A 20,871-nucleotide genomic window follows, 5' to 3' on the forward strand; every position below is an offset into this window, starting at 1 on the left:
CAAGGGGATGTAAATGTAGACTAGGTAAAGATACTCTTTAATGGATAAAGGCACAATTTGTTTTGTATAGGAGCAACATATCATATACCAAGCCCTAAAAGAGGCAAGGGTGACCTAGGGTTTCAAGATATAGATTAATAAAGAAATATCTAGGTGAATAAGCAACAATGAAGGGGTTTGCAAATGATGTAATCAAACTAAGCCATAGCTAGGGTTAGGGTTTTTGTAGGGCACTAATTACTTAGGGAGGATGATGTCAACCCTTCTCGGACATATTTAACCAAGCAAAATGCTATATTTTGACTGAAAAGGATCAATAAGATAAAATCTAGGTTTATTGTGCTCTAAAGTCTGTCCAAGAAAGCCCTAATTGAACTAGGCCTTACAAAATAACCCTAGAGTTTTGCCTTGAAGGACTTAGAAAATAAGAAAAAGAGGAAGTCTTGAAGTTTTTGTAATTTTTGTCCAACACAAGGATTCCCTAGTTTTCCCTTAACAAAACCATAGCTATCTTTTTTGTGAGGGAAGAAATTAAATAGGGAAAGCTCTCTAGGAGGCCCCTTATGTTTTTCAAGGAAGATAAATTTAACATGTAATAATTAACCAATTCCTTCCATAAATAATATGCAATTAGACATGGAACAAGAAAAAACCCTAGCATTAATTAATCACATGAAAATCAATAAAAGTTTGCAATTAAAAATACAATTCTTCCATGAAATAGCCTTCTTTCAATCCCAAAAAGACATCTCCAAGACAAAAAATCAATCTCCAATAGCAATAGCTCCAAAAAGATCACATCTCCCCAAGTGGCGAGTTACATAAGGCTAAGTCAAGTTCTTAAAGGAGGCCAAAATACACGAGTGATGATGAGAAATGAGAATGCAGTGATCCTATATTTATTTGAGGTCAATCATTCTCATTAATCTACCTAGAAGCCTTATGTCAAGTTCAATTTTGAGTGTACATAAAGAAAGTGGGTTACAAGCCAATCCAATAGCTCAATACAATAAAATAAGCCCACTAAAAGCCCACATGTGTGGGTCAAAACTCCTCTCAAGTATGATGGCATTCCCATTTTGGGCTAATAAAGCTCCAAAAATGCATGGAGTGGGAAAGATGCATCTCCAACCATCATATTCAACTAAGTGATTAGGGTAATCCCTCAATTCAAACCTCAAAATGTCTCCAGATGTCGAGAGCCAACTTTGAGTGTCCTGTGTCATCTCCACTGGGGCCATCAAGGCAACATGGTGCAATCTCTCTCAAGCGTTGGGGCTCCATGGGGCAGTACAATCCCCCCAAATCATCTTAGGGATGATCATCATCATTTGGACTCTGGATCAAGCCATGCCCATCAAACAATGTTAAGGCTAGCTTGGGGGCACACTGGGTCCGCTGGGTACATCATCAAGAATCTCCCACATGAAGCAAATTGAGCTCAACATTTCAGCATCTGAGGGTGCTTTGAGGTGTTAGTCAGCTGCTGGAATCGTCAAAGTGCCCAATGCTTCGGTTTGGAGGGGCAACACTGCTTTTGCAAGGTCATCATTGCTCTCTAGATGTGTGGCACTGCTTGGACATCATCTGGAGTGAAGGCACGAAATGTGTGTCCTTGAGGCCTTCACTGATTTGTGAAGGACCACCTGGAAAAACCACCTCAAACTCAAGTGAAGGTAACCATTCATTAGAGACAATGATTATAGATGCGTCATAGCAGACCATGCTTAGTTGTTAAGGGCATAATAAGACTTCAAACTGAGATCACCTAGAAATATCTAATTAGACCAAGTCTCGTAAAAGTGTTCTCTACCTTGTTAGGGGTGGCTAGATGGTCAACCCTATTAGGTGCTTGAAACCCTTGAAGGGGGTGACATGCGCAAGGTCAACTCTTTAATCATTAGGTGTTTATGATAGTAGTGGAAACAAAAGGAAAAGGTTTCGTTGCTTGGTGCCATGGACATGGGACTCGCTGATAGAGGTCCATAATCTTGAGTGTGTAAATGTATGGAGGTAGAAATCATGGAGGCATGAGTTACACCTTTCCTCAGCCTGCTTTTTCCACCCCTCTAGTGCACCTTTTACTTCTTTTTGTTAATGCTTTAATAAGGAGCACAACATAAGTGTCCAAGCTTGCTTTTAATGACATAGCATATATTTATGCCTTAAGAATGAGTTAGTTTCTCACTCATTAGGGTTGGGACATGCAAGGGTTACATTATTATGTGATGAAGTATCTAGTGATCAGGGACGGGTGATGGTTGATGAGCGGGGTAGAGACCATGCCAAACTTTTTCCCACGCGCTAATTATTGTCTCAACCATCTTTTGTATTTTGACTTTTCTTTTTCTATTATTGTGGCCATCTCATGCTTTTACCTTTCTTTTAGTTGCATCAACCTCTAGGGAAAGTTTTTCATTCCTGACTCAAGGATGCAGATATGAGGGTGCCAAATCCCAATGAACCAATGACAACAAACCTGAAGCATGGATGTGAAATCAAGGGAGTAGTGAAGAGTGGTAAGTATGGAATGGTTATGGACACACTACAATCCAAGTTTCTTAAGTAGTGCCCCTCATGTAACACTAAGGCCTTAGAGTCCCACCGGACTAGGGTAAAAGACTACCCCTTGGTAAGATGAGAGAACAATTTTACAATCAAGATTGCTCAATCACCCAAATCACTCTTTTATCCATGTTAGAATGCTCGAAGCATTAAGTAAAAGTGCTTGATTACAAAATGGTTAAAGTACTTGTCGAGTGACGACCGACCTTCCTTCAATAGGAATATCAGATGGTGAGAGGTGTATGAGCAATGCAAATGGCAGAGGAATGTGGCATATCATCATAACTAAGTAATGTGTAGGGCTGCTGGCTGGCTGGCCAAGATAGGAGAAGAATTTTTTGCTATGGAGTTACCCAGTTTTGGTGGGTAACAATCTATTGGAACATGACAATGACAACCTATTTGAGGTATGGCATAGGAGGATGGGACTCTTGCATTACAGGGCGTTGCCGATCCTAAGGGAGATTGTCACTAGTCTCCCAAATTTCTGCATTCAGGAACAAGGCATTTGCAAAGGGTGTGAACTTGTAAAGATTGCCACGATTGCTTTTCCTAGTAGCAAGAGTAGGTGCAAGTGAATATTGAATCTCGTTCACTTAGATCTGTGTGGGCCAATGTCAGTGGCATTAGTGCAAGCAACCGAATACTATGTCACGTTTATTGATTATTGTTGCAGGAAAACTTGGATTTTTTCATGAAGACCAAGGATGAGGTCTTTAGTTGGTTCCAAGAGTTCAAGGCCCAGGTGGAGAACCAAACAAGCAAGAAGATCAAGGTCTTGAGGTTAGATAATGGGGGAGAGTACACCTCCAATGACTTAAAGGATTTTTGCAAGGAGGTAGGGATTAAGAGGGAAATGACAGTGTCGTACAACTCTCAGCAAAATGGGGGTGTGGAGAGAAAGTATCAGTCCATCATCAATTTTCCAAGGCTATGCTATAGTACTAGGAGTTTCCTGTGTTTCTTTCGGAAGAGGCATAACACTACAATAATGTGTAGAGTATGAGTCCTCATAAGATATTGGGGGACAAGACTCCTGAGGAGGCATTCACAGGGGTGAAAGCCAAAGATAGGACACTTGAGGATCTTTGGTTGTCCAATTTACATCCATGTTCCTATGGAGAAGAGGATGAAGTTGGAGCCTTCAGGATAGAAGGGGATATTTTTCGAGTATAGTGAGGCTTCAAAAGCATATAGGATCTTCATACTAGCACGGAGGAAGACAATTGTGAGCAGGGATGTTAAGTTTGAGGAGAACTTGGCATCTAGGAAGTTTCATTAGTTGCCACTAGAAGTGACAAAGGACAAGGAGTGGGAGGCTCTGAAGGTAGAGAAGCACGCAAAAGGCTTCTAGTTTAGGGAGTCAATGTTTAGGTGGGGAAATGTGAGTAACTCCTCCTAGTTCTTTTTGGAGATCCATATGGTTTGAGCTGACATTGAGGGATGTTCAGGAGCATGTAGAGGTTCCTAGGAGAACATTCAGGGAGTGTAGGCCTTCGAAGAAGTTTCCAAACTATATGGCATCGATGAGTAGCGTCATTGAAGAGGTAGCAGGCCAGGATGTTTTGAGGAAAGCCATGATGAAAGATGATGCATGGGACATTGTGCTAGGATTGGAGGGACAACCAATTCCACTTGGCTCTGCAGGAAGTACCTTCCTTGCTAAGAGGGACTCTTAATGAGAGTAGCTCTGGCAGGTACTTAACTCACTTATGAAATGCAAAGGTTATTTGCATTAGTAAATTACATGAATTTCAATTGTTGATCTCAACTGATGTTGAGATCTAATCTCAACTGTCAATTACTTTGGAGATCAGGGTCGTGGATTCAGTGAATAACTCAAACTCATCAAGGGAAGGCTAGACTAAGGGAGGAGACACACATCTTGGGCACAAGACATAGTGAGAGTGTGATCTTAGTGGTTGGATGGAGGACTTTCATCAAAGTGTGCAGGGTTCGAGGAAGAGTGCAAGGGGCAGGAAGGGAAGGATTCAGATCAGCCATTAGATCGAAGGACAGATCAAGGGTTTGATTAATTGAATCAATTCTAAGTTGTTGTATTGGTATTTTTCCCTAGAGGGCCATTATCCCTGTCCCAGGAAGGGAGCTCTTATATGCTGTAGACTTAATTAATGAAACAATATATTCTGAAGGAAGAAATTATATGTGCATGTGATTGAGATTTATGTTTTTAGTTTGCTTCTATTGTTATATTTTGTCTATATGTTAAAATCTCAGCCATGTTTTTTATTCAGTAGATCTGATATGCTAGTAAGTAATTAATCACTGATCAGGTTGCTAGGGTTAGAAATTAACAGGGTGTCTAGGGAATTCTAATTTTTTTCAATGATTGTAAAAATCAGTAAATCAATTTTGTAGAATGATTAGATGCATTCATTAGTCATTAATTAAATGTGTTTCTATCCAAGGGTCCCATGTCCTTCATGGATGCTTGAACAGACCCATAAGGCCAACCAATCGCAAACACCTTTGCTGTTTTCGCCAAAACAGCCTAGAAACGCTGCTGGCCTTACCATGTGACCTTTTCAAATTGGGAAATGTCATACAGTACGACCAGGCCCCAGGGGTGTTTCCAGGCCTTTTCGTACTGGTTTCCATGTGTTTCAGGACTGGTACACAGCTTGGGTGGGTGTTTTCTACAACTTAGCTATCACACCGAAAACTATATTGGCATGCCCCTTAAAACCCTGGATTACGCTCTTTGGATGGGGGAAGTTGAAGAGGCTATGATTGTCCTCTAGGAAAATCTCCTTGGATGCTCTAAATTATTGATCCCAATTGGATATAAATGAATTTACACCATAGTCATAGTAAGCCCATTAGAATGAATCTAATGTATTTACAAAGGCAGCCTGAAAAATGTTGATGATATACATTATGATTAAACTCAGCCTGCATAGTGCCTGGGGAATTGTGTGCTCATAGAGAAAGTGGTAATAATTTAGAATAATTGGGCTGATGCATAAGCCTAGAATATCATTGGTAGAGCAGAAAATTGTGTATGTCTCTCAAAGCAAAATTTTTGAAGCATTCTCATCATTGAAAATGACCTGATCTAAACTGTGTCACTTATCTCTATAGAGTGGAGATCCTTAAAGTTGTTCTCAAATATGACATCATTATACCTAGTCCACGGCCTTACAAAACTTGATAGCTTATAAGCAGGCATTGCATGTATGCCATTGGACAGATTTTCTCAGATTAAATTCCCAATACTGTACTTGGCACCTGACATTTGATACCTTGTTGCAATTGTTGTGCAGCAGATCTAACTCGAGCTCACTCGTGATCTTTAACCTCTATTTCATATTTGATGACCAATGACTCCATAGAACATATATTTCTTCCCCTTATCATTAAAGTTTAGAGAGGTCTTCCAATCCCTTTTCATGATTGATCAAGGACAAGGCATATTGCTTAGTCTTTGTCTTACTTCATATGAAGTCTCTCTTTTACTATGTTCATATGAATTTTCTTTTTTAAAGATAATAATTTGGGAATTAGACATCAGATTAGTATACTGAGTTTTTGTACAGTGACATGTATGGTTTGTGAACATTTAATTACAGGAAAGTTCGGCATAAGAATGTGGTTCAGTTTATTGGTGCTTGCACAAGGCCACCGAATTTGTGCATTATAACAGGTATATATGCAATTAGTGAAATTAGAAATCTCCCAATTTTTAAAATTCAAGGTTATATGTTTATTTATCTGTATATTTCTGGTTCTCAAAGAGCAAATACAGTCAAAGAGTTTTGCATTCACATTTTAACAGTTTGTGGGATGTGAATTGAAGTGTTAGCGGATTGAATGTGATGTCTTGCCTTCAGAGTTTATGTCTGGTGGTAGTGTCTATGATTATCTGCACAAGCAGAAAGGCGTTTTCAAGCTGCCAGCTCTTCTTAAGGTTGGAATTGATGTATCTAAAGGCATGGACTACTTGCACCAAAATAATATTATTCACCGAGACCTTAAAGCGGCCAATCTCTTGATGGATGAAAATGAGGTAGGTTTCTTTTATTTCTGATATTCATTTCAAGGAATCTTACCTGTAATTAAATTTTGGTCCAGATTCCATTTTTCTCTGGCATCTTTTATCGATAGGGTGTAGTCTTCCTCTTGCTATTTAACTTATTATGGATGCTTGGTAGATATGATAGTTATTTTGGCCACATGCAATCTGCGTTATAGCAAACTCAACATACTTGATGATGAGAATGCCTAAGTCTGCTGCCAGGACACTTTCAAAGACAATTTAACCAAATTACATTCATATAATCACCTCCTCTCGGGGTTCATTTCTGCATAATTTCCTTATGCCGTTCTTTGTCAAAAATTGTCTCTTCTACAATTTGAACTTTTCTTTTGACCCAGAATTTCTTTTTCTTAATATATATTTAATATTTGACAGCTAGAATGGAGGTTTTACTATGTAAAGAGATGTTAGTGCTGGCAAAATTTGGCCTTTTTTCTTTAAGGAATATTTTGTAAGAAGGTACTTATTCACTATGTAGTTATTAATGTGGAAGCCTTTCTTTTATTTGTTTATTTTTATTTGAGTAGCACGACAACATAAAATGTGATGAAGATAAATCACAGTGATCCATGGTAAACTTGCATGCACATAATGTACAACAAATATGGGTGCGGAGCACAACTCCTAAAAGTGTTATTATGATGAGCTATACAATAATTTTTTAGATATTATAAGTGTTAATTTTAGGTATGTTCGATGCTTAGAACAATTTATTTCAATTTTCACAGTTAGCTCAATATCTTTTCTAGACTAGCAATCACATCAGCATTAAAGTAAACTGCAGATAGAATGTAAACATAAATCGCAGAAGAGAAGCCAAGACGAGAGGACACAAGATGTGGCGCTAGCCAGGGACAAACACCAATGTGGGGAAACCCTTGATCAATTCTTTTTATATGTTCTTCAATAGTTTAGCAAAGAGAGAGAGAGAGAGATAGTACATTTACAACAAAAGTCAACACTTTGACTTATAAGAACATAGATCATCTCTAAGAAGATGAGATCAGTTGAAGACATGCTGCTTCAATTGATTCTCCAAGGTGACTCCTTCACCTATCATCGTGTTGCATCTCATCATCATGCTGCACCTCACCGTGCTGCACCATGCTGCACCCATCATCACAATGCTGGACCTCATGACTGCTGCACCTAATGCTGCACTGCTGTCCCATGTGCCATGGTTGAACCATGTTGTCATACTGCATGTCTCATGTGCTTGCAGCACCATGCTTGCTGTTGTACCATGTGCCTTCTGCCATGTTACAACTTGTTGACACCTAATCATCAGGATTGGGTGAATAAATATAATTAATGTAAATAAATAATAAGAAATATGAACTGTCATCGGGAGATGAAGTGAACAGTGTCCCTCATGTATATAATAAAGACCAACTTGAAGGAATAATATGAATTGATTTTCGTGGAGTTACTACCTGGTCTGACATGGTATCAGAGCACAGGTCCCAAGTTCCTAAAATTAGTTGTAACTCCTTGTATCAGTTTTTCTGCCATATTTTCTCTCTGGGCTCTCTGCGCTCCCTGGGCTGGGCATAATTGCCCCCTCTGCTCTTCTCTGACCGGTTTTTTAATTCATAATCACATGCATATAATGTTGCACTGCCCTGACATATAATTCTGATGCATATAACGCTGCGCTGCCCTGACATATAATCCTGATTCATATAATCCGCTGTCCTGACAATGGTATAATCTGCTGCTCAAGGTGCCAGATGGCGTATCGATCTCGGGAGGAAGCGAGGAGAACGTTTCGGCAACGGTAAAACCTAGAAGAAAAGAACTCGAAGAGCGGTTGGCGAAGGATTGTTCCTGGAGAGCGCCGAAGTGGAAGAGTGTGGTGCCATCTCTTCTCCCCATCTACACTTGCCAAAATATATTACAAGGTAGACTAAATCCCGAGCAGCAAGAGCGAGAATATCTGCGCAAGAAACAGTGGCGTTGCAGAACTCTCGAGGGCTGTCTTGATAGCATCGATGACCTCAAACCCTCTGGCTGAATTAAGATTAGGAAGAGCACCCTTCTCTCCTGTAATGGTATACTACTTTCCGTTCTGATATATATTTATATGTGTTCTATTATTCTGCTCCAAGGTTGGTGGGTCGTATTACATTGGTTGAACGTTGTTACATACCGCCCATAATATATATATCACTTCATATCATTGTGGTGCCACTGCGATTTCGCTTCTGTTTTTTACATTGACACCTGCCTTTCTTACAGAGTTGTGAAATTCCGTTGGATGTTCCTCAGTGGTAATCATGTTATGGCCAATGAATTTCAAAAGCCATTTTTGTTATTTATCGGGCATGGCATGTCGGCATGCCTGTGACATCTAAGGCCTTGTAAATGTTTTTAACCCACGGGTGTTGGCGTGGCCGATGACTCTTTGGTGAACTGGCTGCCCTAACGTCTCAAATAAAAAATCTGATATCGTGGACTACTTCAAGGGTCCTATCTAAGGAGGCCTGGGATTCCCTCTATGCACCTTTTCTGGGTCATTGAAAATCAAAATCAGTTTGAGTGGAACTTTGTGTATGATATTTCTGGTGTATGGTTTTTTACATTGAGATACCGCCCATATATATATCGCTTGATATCATTGTAAACATTCAGCACATTTTGCCAGCAGAAGTTTTTTTTTGTTACAGTATGCATTCAATTATATCTATTGTGGGAATAGTTCTCACTGGCAAGGAGAACTATCCTGAGTGGTCCCGGATGATAAAACACACCCTCATTTTCAATGAGTTGTGGAAAGGAGTGTGTATTGGAGACGGAGACAAAGAACCAGAACAACCTACCTCAGACAAAGAGCTCGCCATTTGGGAAAATAAGAACAACAAAGCCTATGCATTAATTGCAGCATCTGTAAATGAAGAGGTGAGTTGCCATATTTCGCCATTTTCAACTGCTTTCGAAGCCTTACAAAAGCTGAAAGAACTCTATGACTCACATTCTGCACTTGAAGTTGTTCAACTCATGATTAAACTCTTCACTCTTGAATTACAAAATAATGATCTTCTTGCTCTTGCATCCGAAGTAAAATCTATAATGCATGATATCAAATCCACTAAGGTTGAATTGGATATTCCTCTTATCGCTTTTCTCAAGGCACTTTATCCTACTTACTCCAATTATCTTGAGTCATTGCAAGCAAATGGAAATCTCAAAGATATTATCTTTGACTCTCTTATGAAAAAATTTGCTGAAAGAGAGAAAGCTTTTGGAAAGAAGACAACCCCTGAATCTTCTGAAGAGGCTGTGTGCCTTGCTCATAAAGAAAATAATCTTGCTCAAGATTCTTCCAGAGGAAGAGGTGGTTGAAGAGGAAGAGGAAGATATTTCAGAGGCAGGGGGGTAGACACTCTCAAGGAGAAAAGGCAGATTTGCACTGCATACGCTGCAAAAGAAATGGATCACATGATGCCTCTACATGCAAGTTACCATGGGACAAAATTGAGCAGCAAAGAAACCAACAGAAAGGTAAAAATAATGACACAGACAAAGGTAAAGCACCTGAATCCGCTCACTATGTTGTGGCACAATGTAATATTGGAGTAAATGAAGATTTATTTAATGCTTCACTTGCTTCTTGGAAAAATGATTGGTTGCTTGATTCAGGAGCAACTTGCCACATGACTCATAGAAAATATTTTTTGAAGAATTTACTGACAATGTTGATGGAGCAGTATACTTTGCAGACCAATCAAAAATCAAGCCATCAGGGCTTGGCACAATCAGGCTTAAATTGCCTGGTCTTCCAGACTTTCTTCTGCATCATGTTCTATATCTCCCACAACTGAAGAGAAACTTGTTGTCCTTGGTCCACATCCACTAGCAAGGTCACTCCATTCATATGTTTGATGGCAAGCTTGAGGTGAGAAAAGCATCTGACCACTCACTTGTCATGAGGGGAATAGAAGAAGAAAGGCTTCTCAAGCTGCAAGGTACCTCTGCTTGTGCACAACATTTCTCATACAATTCTCATTATGAAGAAGGTACACTTCCATCAAGTTTATTATGGCATGCTAGATTTGGACATTTGAACTATGACAGCCTCCGCTTGTTGAAGAAAAATGGTGTCGCTGGTTTGCCTACAATTCCTAGGAAATTTAAGCAGTGTGATGCTTGCATTCTAGGAAAGCATAGCAAACAATGTTTTCATGATTCACATTCAAGAGCACATAGAAAACTTGAACTCATTCATTCAAAGTTATGTGGTCCAATGCCTGTTCCTTCTGCAAATGGAAATAAATATATGATGACATTTATTGATGACTACACCAGAATGTGTTGGGTTTATTTATTGAAGAACAAATCTGATGCTTCTCAAACATTCAAGAACTTTCATAAATGGATTGAAAATGATGCACAATCTCATATTGGGTCTCTTCGCACTGATAATGGAAAAGAATACACATCAAATGAATTTGAAAACTATCTTCACCAACATGGGATCAAACAACTGCGCCTTATAATCCCCAACAGAATGGTGTAGTTGAAAGAATGAATAGGACAATCTTAAATATGGTACGCTCCATGCTCTTCTTCAAAAATGTAAAAATAATGTTTTGGGCTGATACTGTTCTATGTGCTGCATATATAAAGAATAGATGTCCATCTAATGCTATTAGAAACAAGACTCCATATGAAATGTGGTACGGGCACGTTCCTTCAGTAAAGCATTCTCAGGGTCTTTGGTTCCACCCATTACGCCTTGATATCGAAGGTACATAAAAACAAACTTGGTGCAAGAAGTCGTAAGTGTATCTTCCTGGGGTATTCAAACACCTCCAAAGAATACTATCTCTATGATGAAGTCAATATAAAGTTTGTTGTATCTAGAGATGTAATTTTTCTTAAATCATCCAAAACCGACAATGTTGTTGAGCGTCAACTTGATCACTTGGATAGATTTGCAAATGCAAAATCATTTCAAGAATTTGATAATCAGATTCCACATCTTGAAGGGGGGATTCCTATACTAGATCAACATGTGGAATTTTCTTCTAAAGAACTCTCTCCCCCGCATGAAACTCCAACAACAGATGATGCTTTAAGTGATGTGATTGATAGAATTGGGAGACTCAATCTTGATTCAGTCCTAACTCAATCAACGGAGCAGCCTTGACCATCTGAGAAAGGTCCCCCAAAGTGGCTAATAAAAACACTTGAAAGTGTTCATCCTGATGAGGTTGGAAAGACAGGAACTAGAAATTCAAACCAGCAAAATGGAGGTGATGTAGATGACTCTAATTCACCTTTTGATATGGATGTTTCTTATGATTGTGAATTGAACTTGTCTACATATTTTGAACCAACTTCCTTCAAAGAAGCTGCTTATCATGATGAATGGAAAGAAGCGATGTAAATGGAGTATGATGCCCTCATAAAGAATGACACTTGGAAGCTGGTTGATCCTCCATTAGGAACCAAACCAATTGGTTGCAAGTGGGTCTACAAGAACAAGTATAACGCTAATGGCTCACTTGACAAGCACAAAGCCAGGCTTGTGGCAAAAGGTTTTGCACAGAAGGAAGGGGTCGATTATGAGGAGACTTTTGCCCCCACAGCAAAATGGGCTACCATCCGGACACTCTTTGCCCTAGCAACTCAGAACGATTGGAAAGTCCATCAAATGGATGTAAAAACTGCTTTCTTGAATGGAGATCTAAAAGAGAATGTTTTTATGTCCCAGCCTGAAGGATTTGCTGTGAAGGGAAATGAACAAAAAGTATGCAAACTGTGAAATCCTTGTATGGCCTCAAACAAGCACCGCGAGCCTGGTATGAAAAACTAACTGAGCATCTTCTGAAACTCAATTCCAAACATTATGATCTTGATGATGCAACTTTATTTGTTAAGAAAGTTGGCAAAACAGTTGTATATCTTGTTGTATATGTAGATGATCTTTTGATGACAGGGAACAATGAAAGCTACATTGCATCCATAAAGAAGGAATTGGGGAAAAGTTTTGAAATCACTGATTTGGGCCATGTTCATTACTATCTTGGTATTGAAGTAACTCAACATCCGAAGTCCATATTTCTTTTTCAAAAGAAGTACATTGGAGATCTGTTGAACAGGTTTGGCATGACAGAATGGAACAAAACTTAAAGCTCACATCTATTGAAGGAAAAGAATTTGAGAATGCAGCAAAGTATAGACAGCTTGTAGGAAGTCTCAACTACCTAACTACTACCAGACTAGACATTTCGTTTATTGTTGGAATCCTCTCCAGGTTTATGCAAAAGCCTTGTGAAGGACATTGGTCAGCTGTAAAAAGAGTTCTAAGGTACTTGAAGGGAACTCAAGACTTTGGAATGAAGTATACTCAGGTGGACGACTTCAGTTTGATTGGATACTCTGATTTAGACTTCGATGGAGACAAAGAAACTGAGGTATCTACTTTAGGATATGCTATGAGTTTTGGATCAGGAGCTGTCTCCTGGAGATCACGCAAACATTCAGTTCCAACAGATTCCACAATAGAAGAAGAATACGTGGCAGCGGCTGAGGCAACAAAAGAAATTGTGTGGCTCAGGAAAATTCTTGAAGATTTGCAGGTAAAACAAATACAATCAACTCCACTCATGATTGACAATACCTCTGCAATAAAGTTGGCCAAGAACCCAAAGTTCCATGATCGAACGAAGCACATCAATACTAAATATCATTTGATTCGACATCATGTTGAGGCCAAAACAATCCATCTCCGTCATTGTTCCACTAATGAGCAAATTGCAGAGATCTTCACCAAAGCGCTTGGAAGAGAAAAGCTTGAATGATTCAGAATGATGCTTGGACTCACCAACATCCCTTCAGATTAAGGGGGGAATGTTGACACCTAATCATCAGGATTGGGTGAATAAATATAATTAATGTAAATAAATAATAAGAAATATGAACAGTCATCGGGAGATGAAGTGAACAGTCTCCCTCATGTATATAATAAAGACCAACCTAAAGGAATAATATGAATTGAATTTTGTGGAGTTACTACTTGGTATGACACAACTGTTGTCCCACTTTGTCTTGCTATACCTTGCAGCTGTCCCATATGTCTTAGCAGCATCATGTCTCCTTGCTGTTCCATGCATGTTAGCATCACTATGTCACTTTGCTGCCCCATGCATGTTAGCAACACTATGTCCTTGCTGTCCCATTGAACATTGTTATCCCAATATACTTACGACAACCTAACATTGATACTGTCCCAACATACTTACGCTGCTCTAAATATGTATGTACCATTAGCTGTCCTAGTTGTACTGCTGTAACTGTTGTACCTAACAATCATGCCCAAAACATTATTGTTCTAGGCATATGGCAGCCTTGTTGTCTTGCTGTTTATGCATCATGGTTCCACCATTCTCCATTGCCTAACTGTCCACAAACTTGTTGTTCCAATGTTGCCTTCACTGTTGCTTATGTGGTGACTGGTTAGGGCATCTGGCAGCCCTTACACACCCAACCAAACGGCTCCTAAAATCTGCCCAAATTTGACCTTAATTAATGCGGTTGCCCTCCAAGGGAAGGCTGTCCCCTTCGCTATAATTTTGGGCAGCCTTCTAGCCCTTAATAATGGCTCTGTCATCCTCTCATTACAGTGGCATCCTACAACCCTTAAAACAGGCTTGCGACAACCTTTCTAGAGCACTGGTCCACCCTCTACGATCCCTCAAACAACTCCCTTTCTCCTCGGCCTTCTAGCAAGATACTCGTCCTCCTTTCATCCCTTCAGTCTCTCTTTCCCACGCTGTCCAGGGCAACCTCTTTCTTGGTTGCGTAGAGGCCAGCATATAGGCTAGGGCTTATTCTTGAAAGCCTAGATACTAGGGCTGTCCTCCTTGTAGCGTTAGGGCTTCTCACTTGACTGCGTCTTCTAGATTAGGGAAACGTTCTTCTTGAGTGCGACTAGGGCATCCTCAATCCTCCAGCATCTAGGGCTTCCACTCCTAGATTTCTCTTCCACTAAAACCCAAGACAAGTGGAGAGAAATCAAGATAGAAGTGTGTGTGAAAATCAATGTTTTAAAACTCCGACTCTGACTCCGACTCGGCCGAGGGTCGATTCCGACTCCGACTCCGACTCGGACTCAGTATCAACTCGGCCGGCTCGATTTCAATGACTCAGTCATTGTATAAAATACATTAAATATTTATTTTTATAAAAACACATAATTTTAAAGAGTTTCATTCATGTTTCCAAACACACAACATTAGAATATAGATAGAAGACAACATATGATCAAAGTAGGCTCATGACTATATCCATTATGTCAAAATGGTATCCAGTGCACTGTCCAATACACACACGATGATGATATAGAGATCAAAACAAAAACACATAACCAAGGAGGCTAGAAATGGCCTCTACAACAAAAGTCTGTGACCAGTACTATTGGCTACTGCTAGAGTTGCCAACATCATCTGGCTCAGTGTTACTTGGGAGCGCGAGCGGGAGCGAAAACGGGAGCGGGAACGACATTTTCAGAAGCTCTCGGTTTGGGAGCAAATCCCGGAGGAGTTTGACAACCAATGTCACCTAACATCAAGGTACATAGAGGGATTGGTGCTCTCGATTAAATACGAGTTCCATACCCTAATACATGACAAAATTCAATGGAAACATTGCAATCCCCCAATCCTGAAATCCTGAAAAATTGATAAGTCTGCTGGATTTTGAATGAAATCTAAAATTCTACTTTCTCCATATGAAATCCAATGAGGCCAGAACCACTCTCAAACATCCTGAGTCATTTCATGGTAATGTTAAAATTTAAGTAAAAGGATGAAAATGAAGATTAAGGAGAATGTCACTTTTACTTTAAGAATTTAACATTACTATGAATAACATATCAATACTAGGGATCAGAGTCAGACATGGAAATCCATGAGTCAGACAGGGAAGCCCAGGGAGTCCCCAAAAATGAAATTTAAAAAAAAACATGCCACTGAATTGACTTGACCGGCCGCTGTTATCGAGCTGGACGGGTTGTTACCGAGCCGACCGAGTCGTTAGCCAACTCAGCTGGCTCGTAATGACCCGGCCGGCCGGTCCAGTTCAAAGGCCGAGTCTACCCAGTTGGGCTATGACTCAGACCAACTCGGCCGAATCGGAGTCGAAACGACCGGATTTTAAAACAGTGGGACTCCAAATGACTATCAAGTCATCTCCTTTTACACTAAAACGTGGAGCACATGAGGCGTTTATTTGGTTGCTGGCCGACCTTGACGAATTGTCTTATAATACAAATAAATTCATAACTTCATGAATACTTATTGGAATCGGATGATCTTTAGATCAATCCTACACCTTTCGATGAGAGGGATCCAAGAAAAATATCAGCTGCCATAAATAAGATGAACCACATGGAGTTTGGCCCTAGTTGCCAACTTTAACACTCCCTCTCAACTAGGGAGAACTCCATTCACTGATACATGTGTCCTAGTGTACTATCTCTGCCATCAGTGCCCTGCATTGCTCTGCTGAACCATGAAAAAGAAGAATTGATTGAGAATGTAACATACCATTCTCTACTGACTCGAAGTTAGTTTTATTGATCCCTGATCAATATCACAAGAGAGTGTCTCAAACCACTCACATTGGTCCCAGATCAGTTTCATTGATCCTAGATCAATGGAGGTCATCCTAGCATAGGGAGTACGGTAGGTACAATGATGCGTCCATCGATAGTACTACTATGGTCCCTAACCCCATTTCCCTGCTCATTGGCTAGATGAGAGGTACTTCCCATGAGTCCCAGACTGCATGGGTAGGATGCCTCGATAGGAGAACCATTCATCCTGTCCCTAAGTCGCCTCGGGGTATCACAGGGGAAGGCTGAGCCATTCACCCTGTACACAACGCACCATTAGGGGAGGGTGAGTTGCCCTATGGTCGCGTGTTGCTCCAGTAAGTACCCCAAGCCCCCCAGAGCTCCCAGAGCTCAATGCATGCAACATGCAGGACCCTCATAAGAGGGTCTCTCAATGACTCCAAGTCGTTCGGGAAAGTCACAAATTTGACCTTTCCCCGGGGCTTTGACAGAATGTCTGTGACCTGTACATCAGTCTCAATGCGATGGAGCCTCCTCGCTCATCGACGTACCATATCCCTAATAAGGTAGTATCTGATGTCTATTTGCTGGAGCAATCATAGAATATGAGATTCCTCAACAATCGAATCCCCCCTTGGTTGACACAGAGGATCACGGTGGTATCCATCATGTGTACAAATAGCTTGCTGAAGAGCTTCCACAACCAGGCAGCTTCACACGAGATCATACTCGTAGCTATGCATTCACTCTCAACAGTGCTTATAGCAACTGACTTTTGCTTCCTGCTTATCCATGATATCGAAGCAAAATCCAAAGAGAACCAACACTCAGAAGTGCTCTTGCGATCCTCCACACTGCCTGCCCAGTCAACATTCGAATAATCATGCAGCTTCACATTTCCGGTAGTGTATCTCAATCCATGAGGGATTGTGCTCCGAAGATATCTGAGAAGATTCTTGGCACCAATCTAGTGAGGCTCAACTATATGAGCTCACCATGCTAATTGCAAAACATATATCCGGACGAAAGTTCACCAAGAACATCACTGCGAATGAGTTTATGAAACTCAGAGGCATTTCCTAAAGCTGGTCCGACATCACCACCATATAACTTCTAAAAGTTAAGCTCCATCGAGGTAGTTGCGGGCTTGTTGTTCACCATTTCAAATCCGGAATCCAACTCCCTCTTACTTCTGCAAATGAGAGGGTCTGCACCTGTCAGAAGTAGGTCGTCTTCAGAAGGTGCCGGTATGAGAGGTCGATCATCCACAACCTTTGAGCAATGTTTTGGATCGGCTTCACTCCTAGTGAATATCAGCTTCATCAGACAGCTATCAATTCTCTCATACTATGCCTGGGCTGTTTTGCTTCAAGCCATGGAGGGCTTTCTTCCACCTGTATACCTGAGATTCCCGATCATGAATCTCAAACTCCTCGGGTTGTTCCAAACTTGTGGACCTGCTGCATGAGGGGAATAGTCCCCTTGTAAGATTTTCCTTCGGTACATCTCAGACATGTACCTTCATGCTCTTCTTGAATTCAGGCATCTGAGTCACCATCTAACTCACATCGGGTAGGGCCTCATAAGCAGACCTCTGGTGCTATAGATGAGATGTGACAACTAACATGGTCCCCAATGGACTTCCAACAACTTGATACAAATTGCGAACCCTGAACTCATGAGTAAAAGCATCCATGAAAATTCCACTTTCAAATACGTACCTTTCCATTCAATGAATGCCACCCTGTAACCTTTGACTTCCTTTGCCGAAATGGACACAAGGTTCTTCTAGTGATCAGGTACATAAAAGAGATTCTGTAAAGGAATAGAGTTACCTTCATTCAATTGAGGGGTAACATTCCCTACAACCTTTCCGGGATAGGTGGCATCGACTTCAAGTATAATTCCACGATTGTTCCATCTCTACTAAATTAGAAAGAGCACCCTTCAATCCGATGAAGTGCCTTGAAGCACTATAATCAAAAAGGCAGATTCCCAAAGAATATGAAGGAGAGGGCCAATACAAGATAATGCTTCTTTATCTTGTCAGAAACAACATTTGATTCTTCATACCTGGGGTTCCTTGCTTTCTTGAAGAGGTCATTTCTTTGATGACCTGCATTACCTACCATTCCTCTGATCATTGAAGATATCCCTGGAATGATTGTTATCATCATCAAGTGATGTTTCCCTACCATTCAGACACTCCTTCGCATAATGGTTAGACTTATTATACAACCAATTTTGCCTTTCCTTCCACCCTTAGATCCGGACTTTCCATTGTAATGATCTTTAGGTAGGCCATTAGAAGCTTCCGCTACACCATTTTGATAATATTCTCTGCTTCGATTTCACCCTTGGTGAATTTGAAGAGGGATGAGGAATCCACTGATCCTATTGTCCTTTCCCAACTGTCTTCGGTGATTTCTCTTTCACTCTTGCTTGGGCTTTGTCTTCACCTCAGCTCTGATACCATGTTAATTTTAGGTATGTTCTATGCTTAGAGCAATTTATTTCAATTTTCACAGTTAACTCAATATCTTTTCCAGATTAGCAATCACATCAGCATTAAAGTAAACTGTAGATAGAACATAAACATAAATCGCAGAAGACAAGCCAAGACAAGAGGACACAAGATGTGGCGCTAGCTAGGGACAAACCCCAATGTGGGGAAACCCTTAATCAATTCTTCTTATATGTTCTTCAATAGTTCAACAGAGAGAGAGAGAGATAGTACATTTACAACAGAAGTCAACACTTTGACTTATAAAAACATAGATCATCTCTAAGAAGATGAGATTAGTTGAAGATATGCTGCTTCAACTGATTCTCCAAGGTGACTCCACCTATCATCGTGTTGCATCTCGTCATCATGCTGCACCCATGATCACAATGCTGGACCTCATGACTACTGCACCAAATGCTGCACTGCTGTCCCATGTGCCATGGTTGAACCATGTTGTCATACTGCATGTCTCATATGCTTGCAGCACCATGCTTGCTATTGCACCATGTGCCTTCTGCCATGTCACAACTGTTGTCCCACTTTGTCTTGCCATACCTTGCAGCTATCCATATGTCTTAGCAGCATCATGTCCCCTTGCTGTTCCATGCATGTTAGCATCACTATGTCACTTTGCTGTCCCATGCATGTTAGCAGCACTATGTCCTTGCTGTCCCATTGAACATTGTGGCACAATATCATTGCTGCTAGTACTGCTGTCCCATCACGGCTTGTTATCCCAGTATACTTACAGCAACCCAACATTGCTGCTGTCCCAACATACTTACGCTGCTCTAAATATGTATGTACCATTAGCGGTCCTAGTTGTACTGCTGTAACTGCTGTACCTAACAGTTATGCTCGAAACACTGCTGTTCTAGGCATATGGCAGCCTTGCTGTCTTGCTTTTCATGCATCATGGTTCCACCATGCTCCATTGCGTAGCTGTTCACAACCCTGTTGTTCCAATGCTGCCTTCACTGTTGCGTATGTGGTGACTGGTTAGGGAATCTGGCAGCCCTTACACACCCAACCAAACAACTCCTAAAATCTGCCCAAATTTGTCCTTAATGTGGTTGCCCTCCAAGGGAAGGCTGTCCCCTTCGCTATAATTTTGGGCAGCCTTCTAGCCCTTAATAATGGCTTTGCCCTCCTCTCATTACAGTGGCATCCTACAACCCTTAGAACAGGCCTGCGGCAGCCTTTCTAGAGGACTATTCCACCGTCTACGAGCCCTCAAACGACTCCATTTCTCCTCGGCCTTCTAGCAAGATACTCAGCCTCCTTTCATCCCTTCAGTCTCTCTTTCCCACGCTGTTTAGGGCAAGCTCTTTCTTGGCTGCGTAGAGGCCAGCGTATAGGCTAGGGCTTCTTCTTGAAAGCGTAGATACTAGGGCTGTCCTCCTTGTAGCGTTAGGGCTTCTCACTTGTTTGCGTCCTTTAGATTAGGGCAACATTCTTCTTCTTGACTGCGGCTAGGGTAGCCTCAATCCTCCAACGTCTAGGGCTTCCATTCCTAGATTTCTGTTCCACTAAAATCCAAGACAAGTGGAGAGGAATCAAAATATGAGTGTGTGTCCAAATGACTATCAAGTCATCTCCTTTTATACTAAAACATGGAGCACATGAGGGGTTTATTTGGTTGTTGGCCGACCTTGACGAATTGTGTTATAACACAAATAAATTCATAACTCCATGAATACTTATCATCAATCCTACACCTCTCGATGAGAGGGATCCAAGAAAAATATCAGCTGCCATAAATAAGATGCTCCACATGGAGTTTTGCCTGGTTGCCAATTTTAACAATAAGAAATCCAAATGACCCAAATATATCCTTATATAGTAATCGTAAATCGTTGTGTATAATGATGAACGTATCAACCTCTTATAAACATTGATTCTCACTTATTGGCCATGTAGGCTTGTAAATGACAACCTACCATATAAGTATACATTTGACCTCAACACTCATATACCCTTTACCATATTAGGGTCATTACATAGCAACCCCTTTGAAGAGTTTTACATATGATGAAACCAGGTAATAGGATTTCATTAATTTTTTCTCCAATGTTTATGCTTTTGTGTCTGGATTGTCCATCCATCATTAATTAATTCTTGCTGGCATCAATATTTGATTATTTGATGTTACATAGTCTCTTT

At 40.6% G+C, this 20,871-nt stretch overlaps 1 protein-coding gene across 1 annotated transcript in view; it reads left to right on the plus strand.

The window, feature by feature from the left end:
- The window catches only part of LOC149228537 (serine/threonine-protein kinase STY46-like), a 452,429-nt gene that overhangs the window by 176,940 nt on the left and 254,618 nt on the right, over positions 1–20,871 (plus strand). Inside the window, exons 10-11 of the mRNA XM_089380800.1 lie at positions 6,156–6,229; positions 6,417–6,592. Of these exons, the coding sequence (XP_089236926.1) occupies positions 6,156–6,229; positions 6,417–6,592 (250 nt within the window). The remainder of the gene's footprint in view (positions 1–6,155; positions 6,230–6,416; positions 6,593–20,871) is intronic.

The sequence above is a fragment of the Pinus tabuliformis genome, chromosome J (assembly GCF_031772625.1).
Source record: "Pinus tabuliformis cultivar Carrire ecotype Pingquan chromosome J, CPIR1, whole genome shotgun sequence".
Taxonomy (NCBI): domain Eukaryota; kingdom Viridiplantae; phylum Streptophyta; class Pinopsida; order Pinales; family Pinaceae; genus Pinus; species Pinus tabuliformis.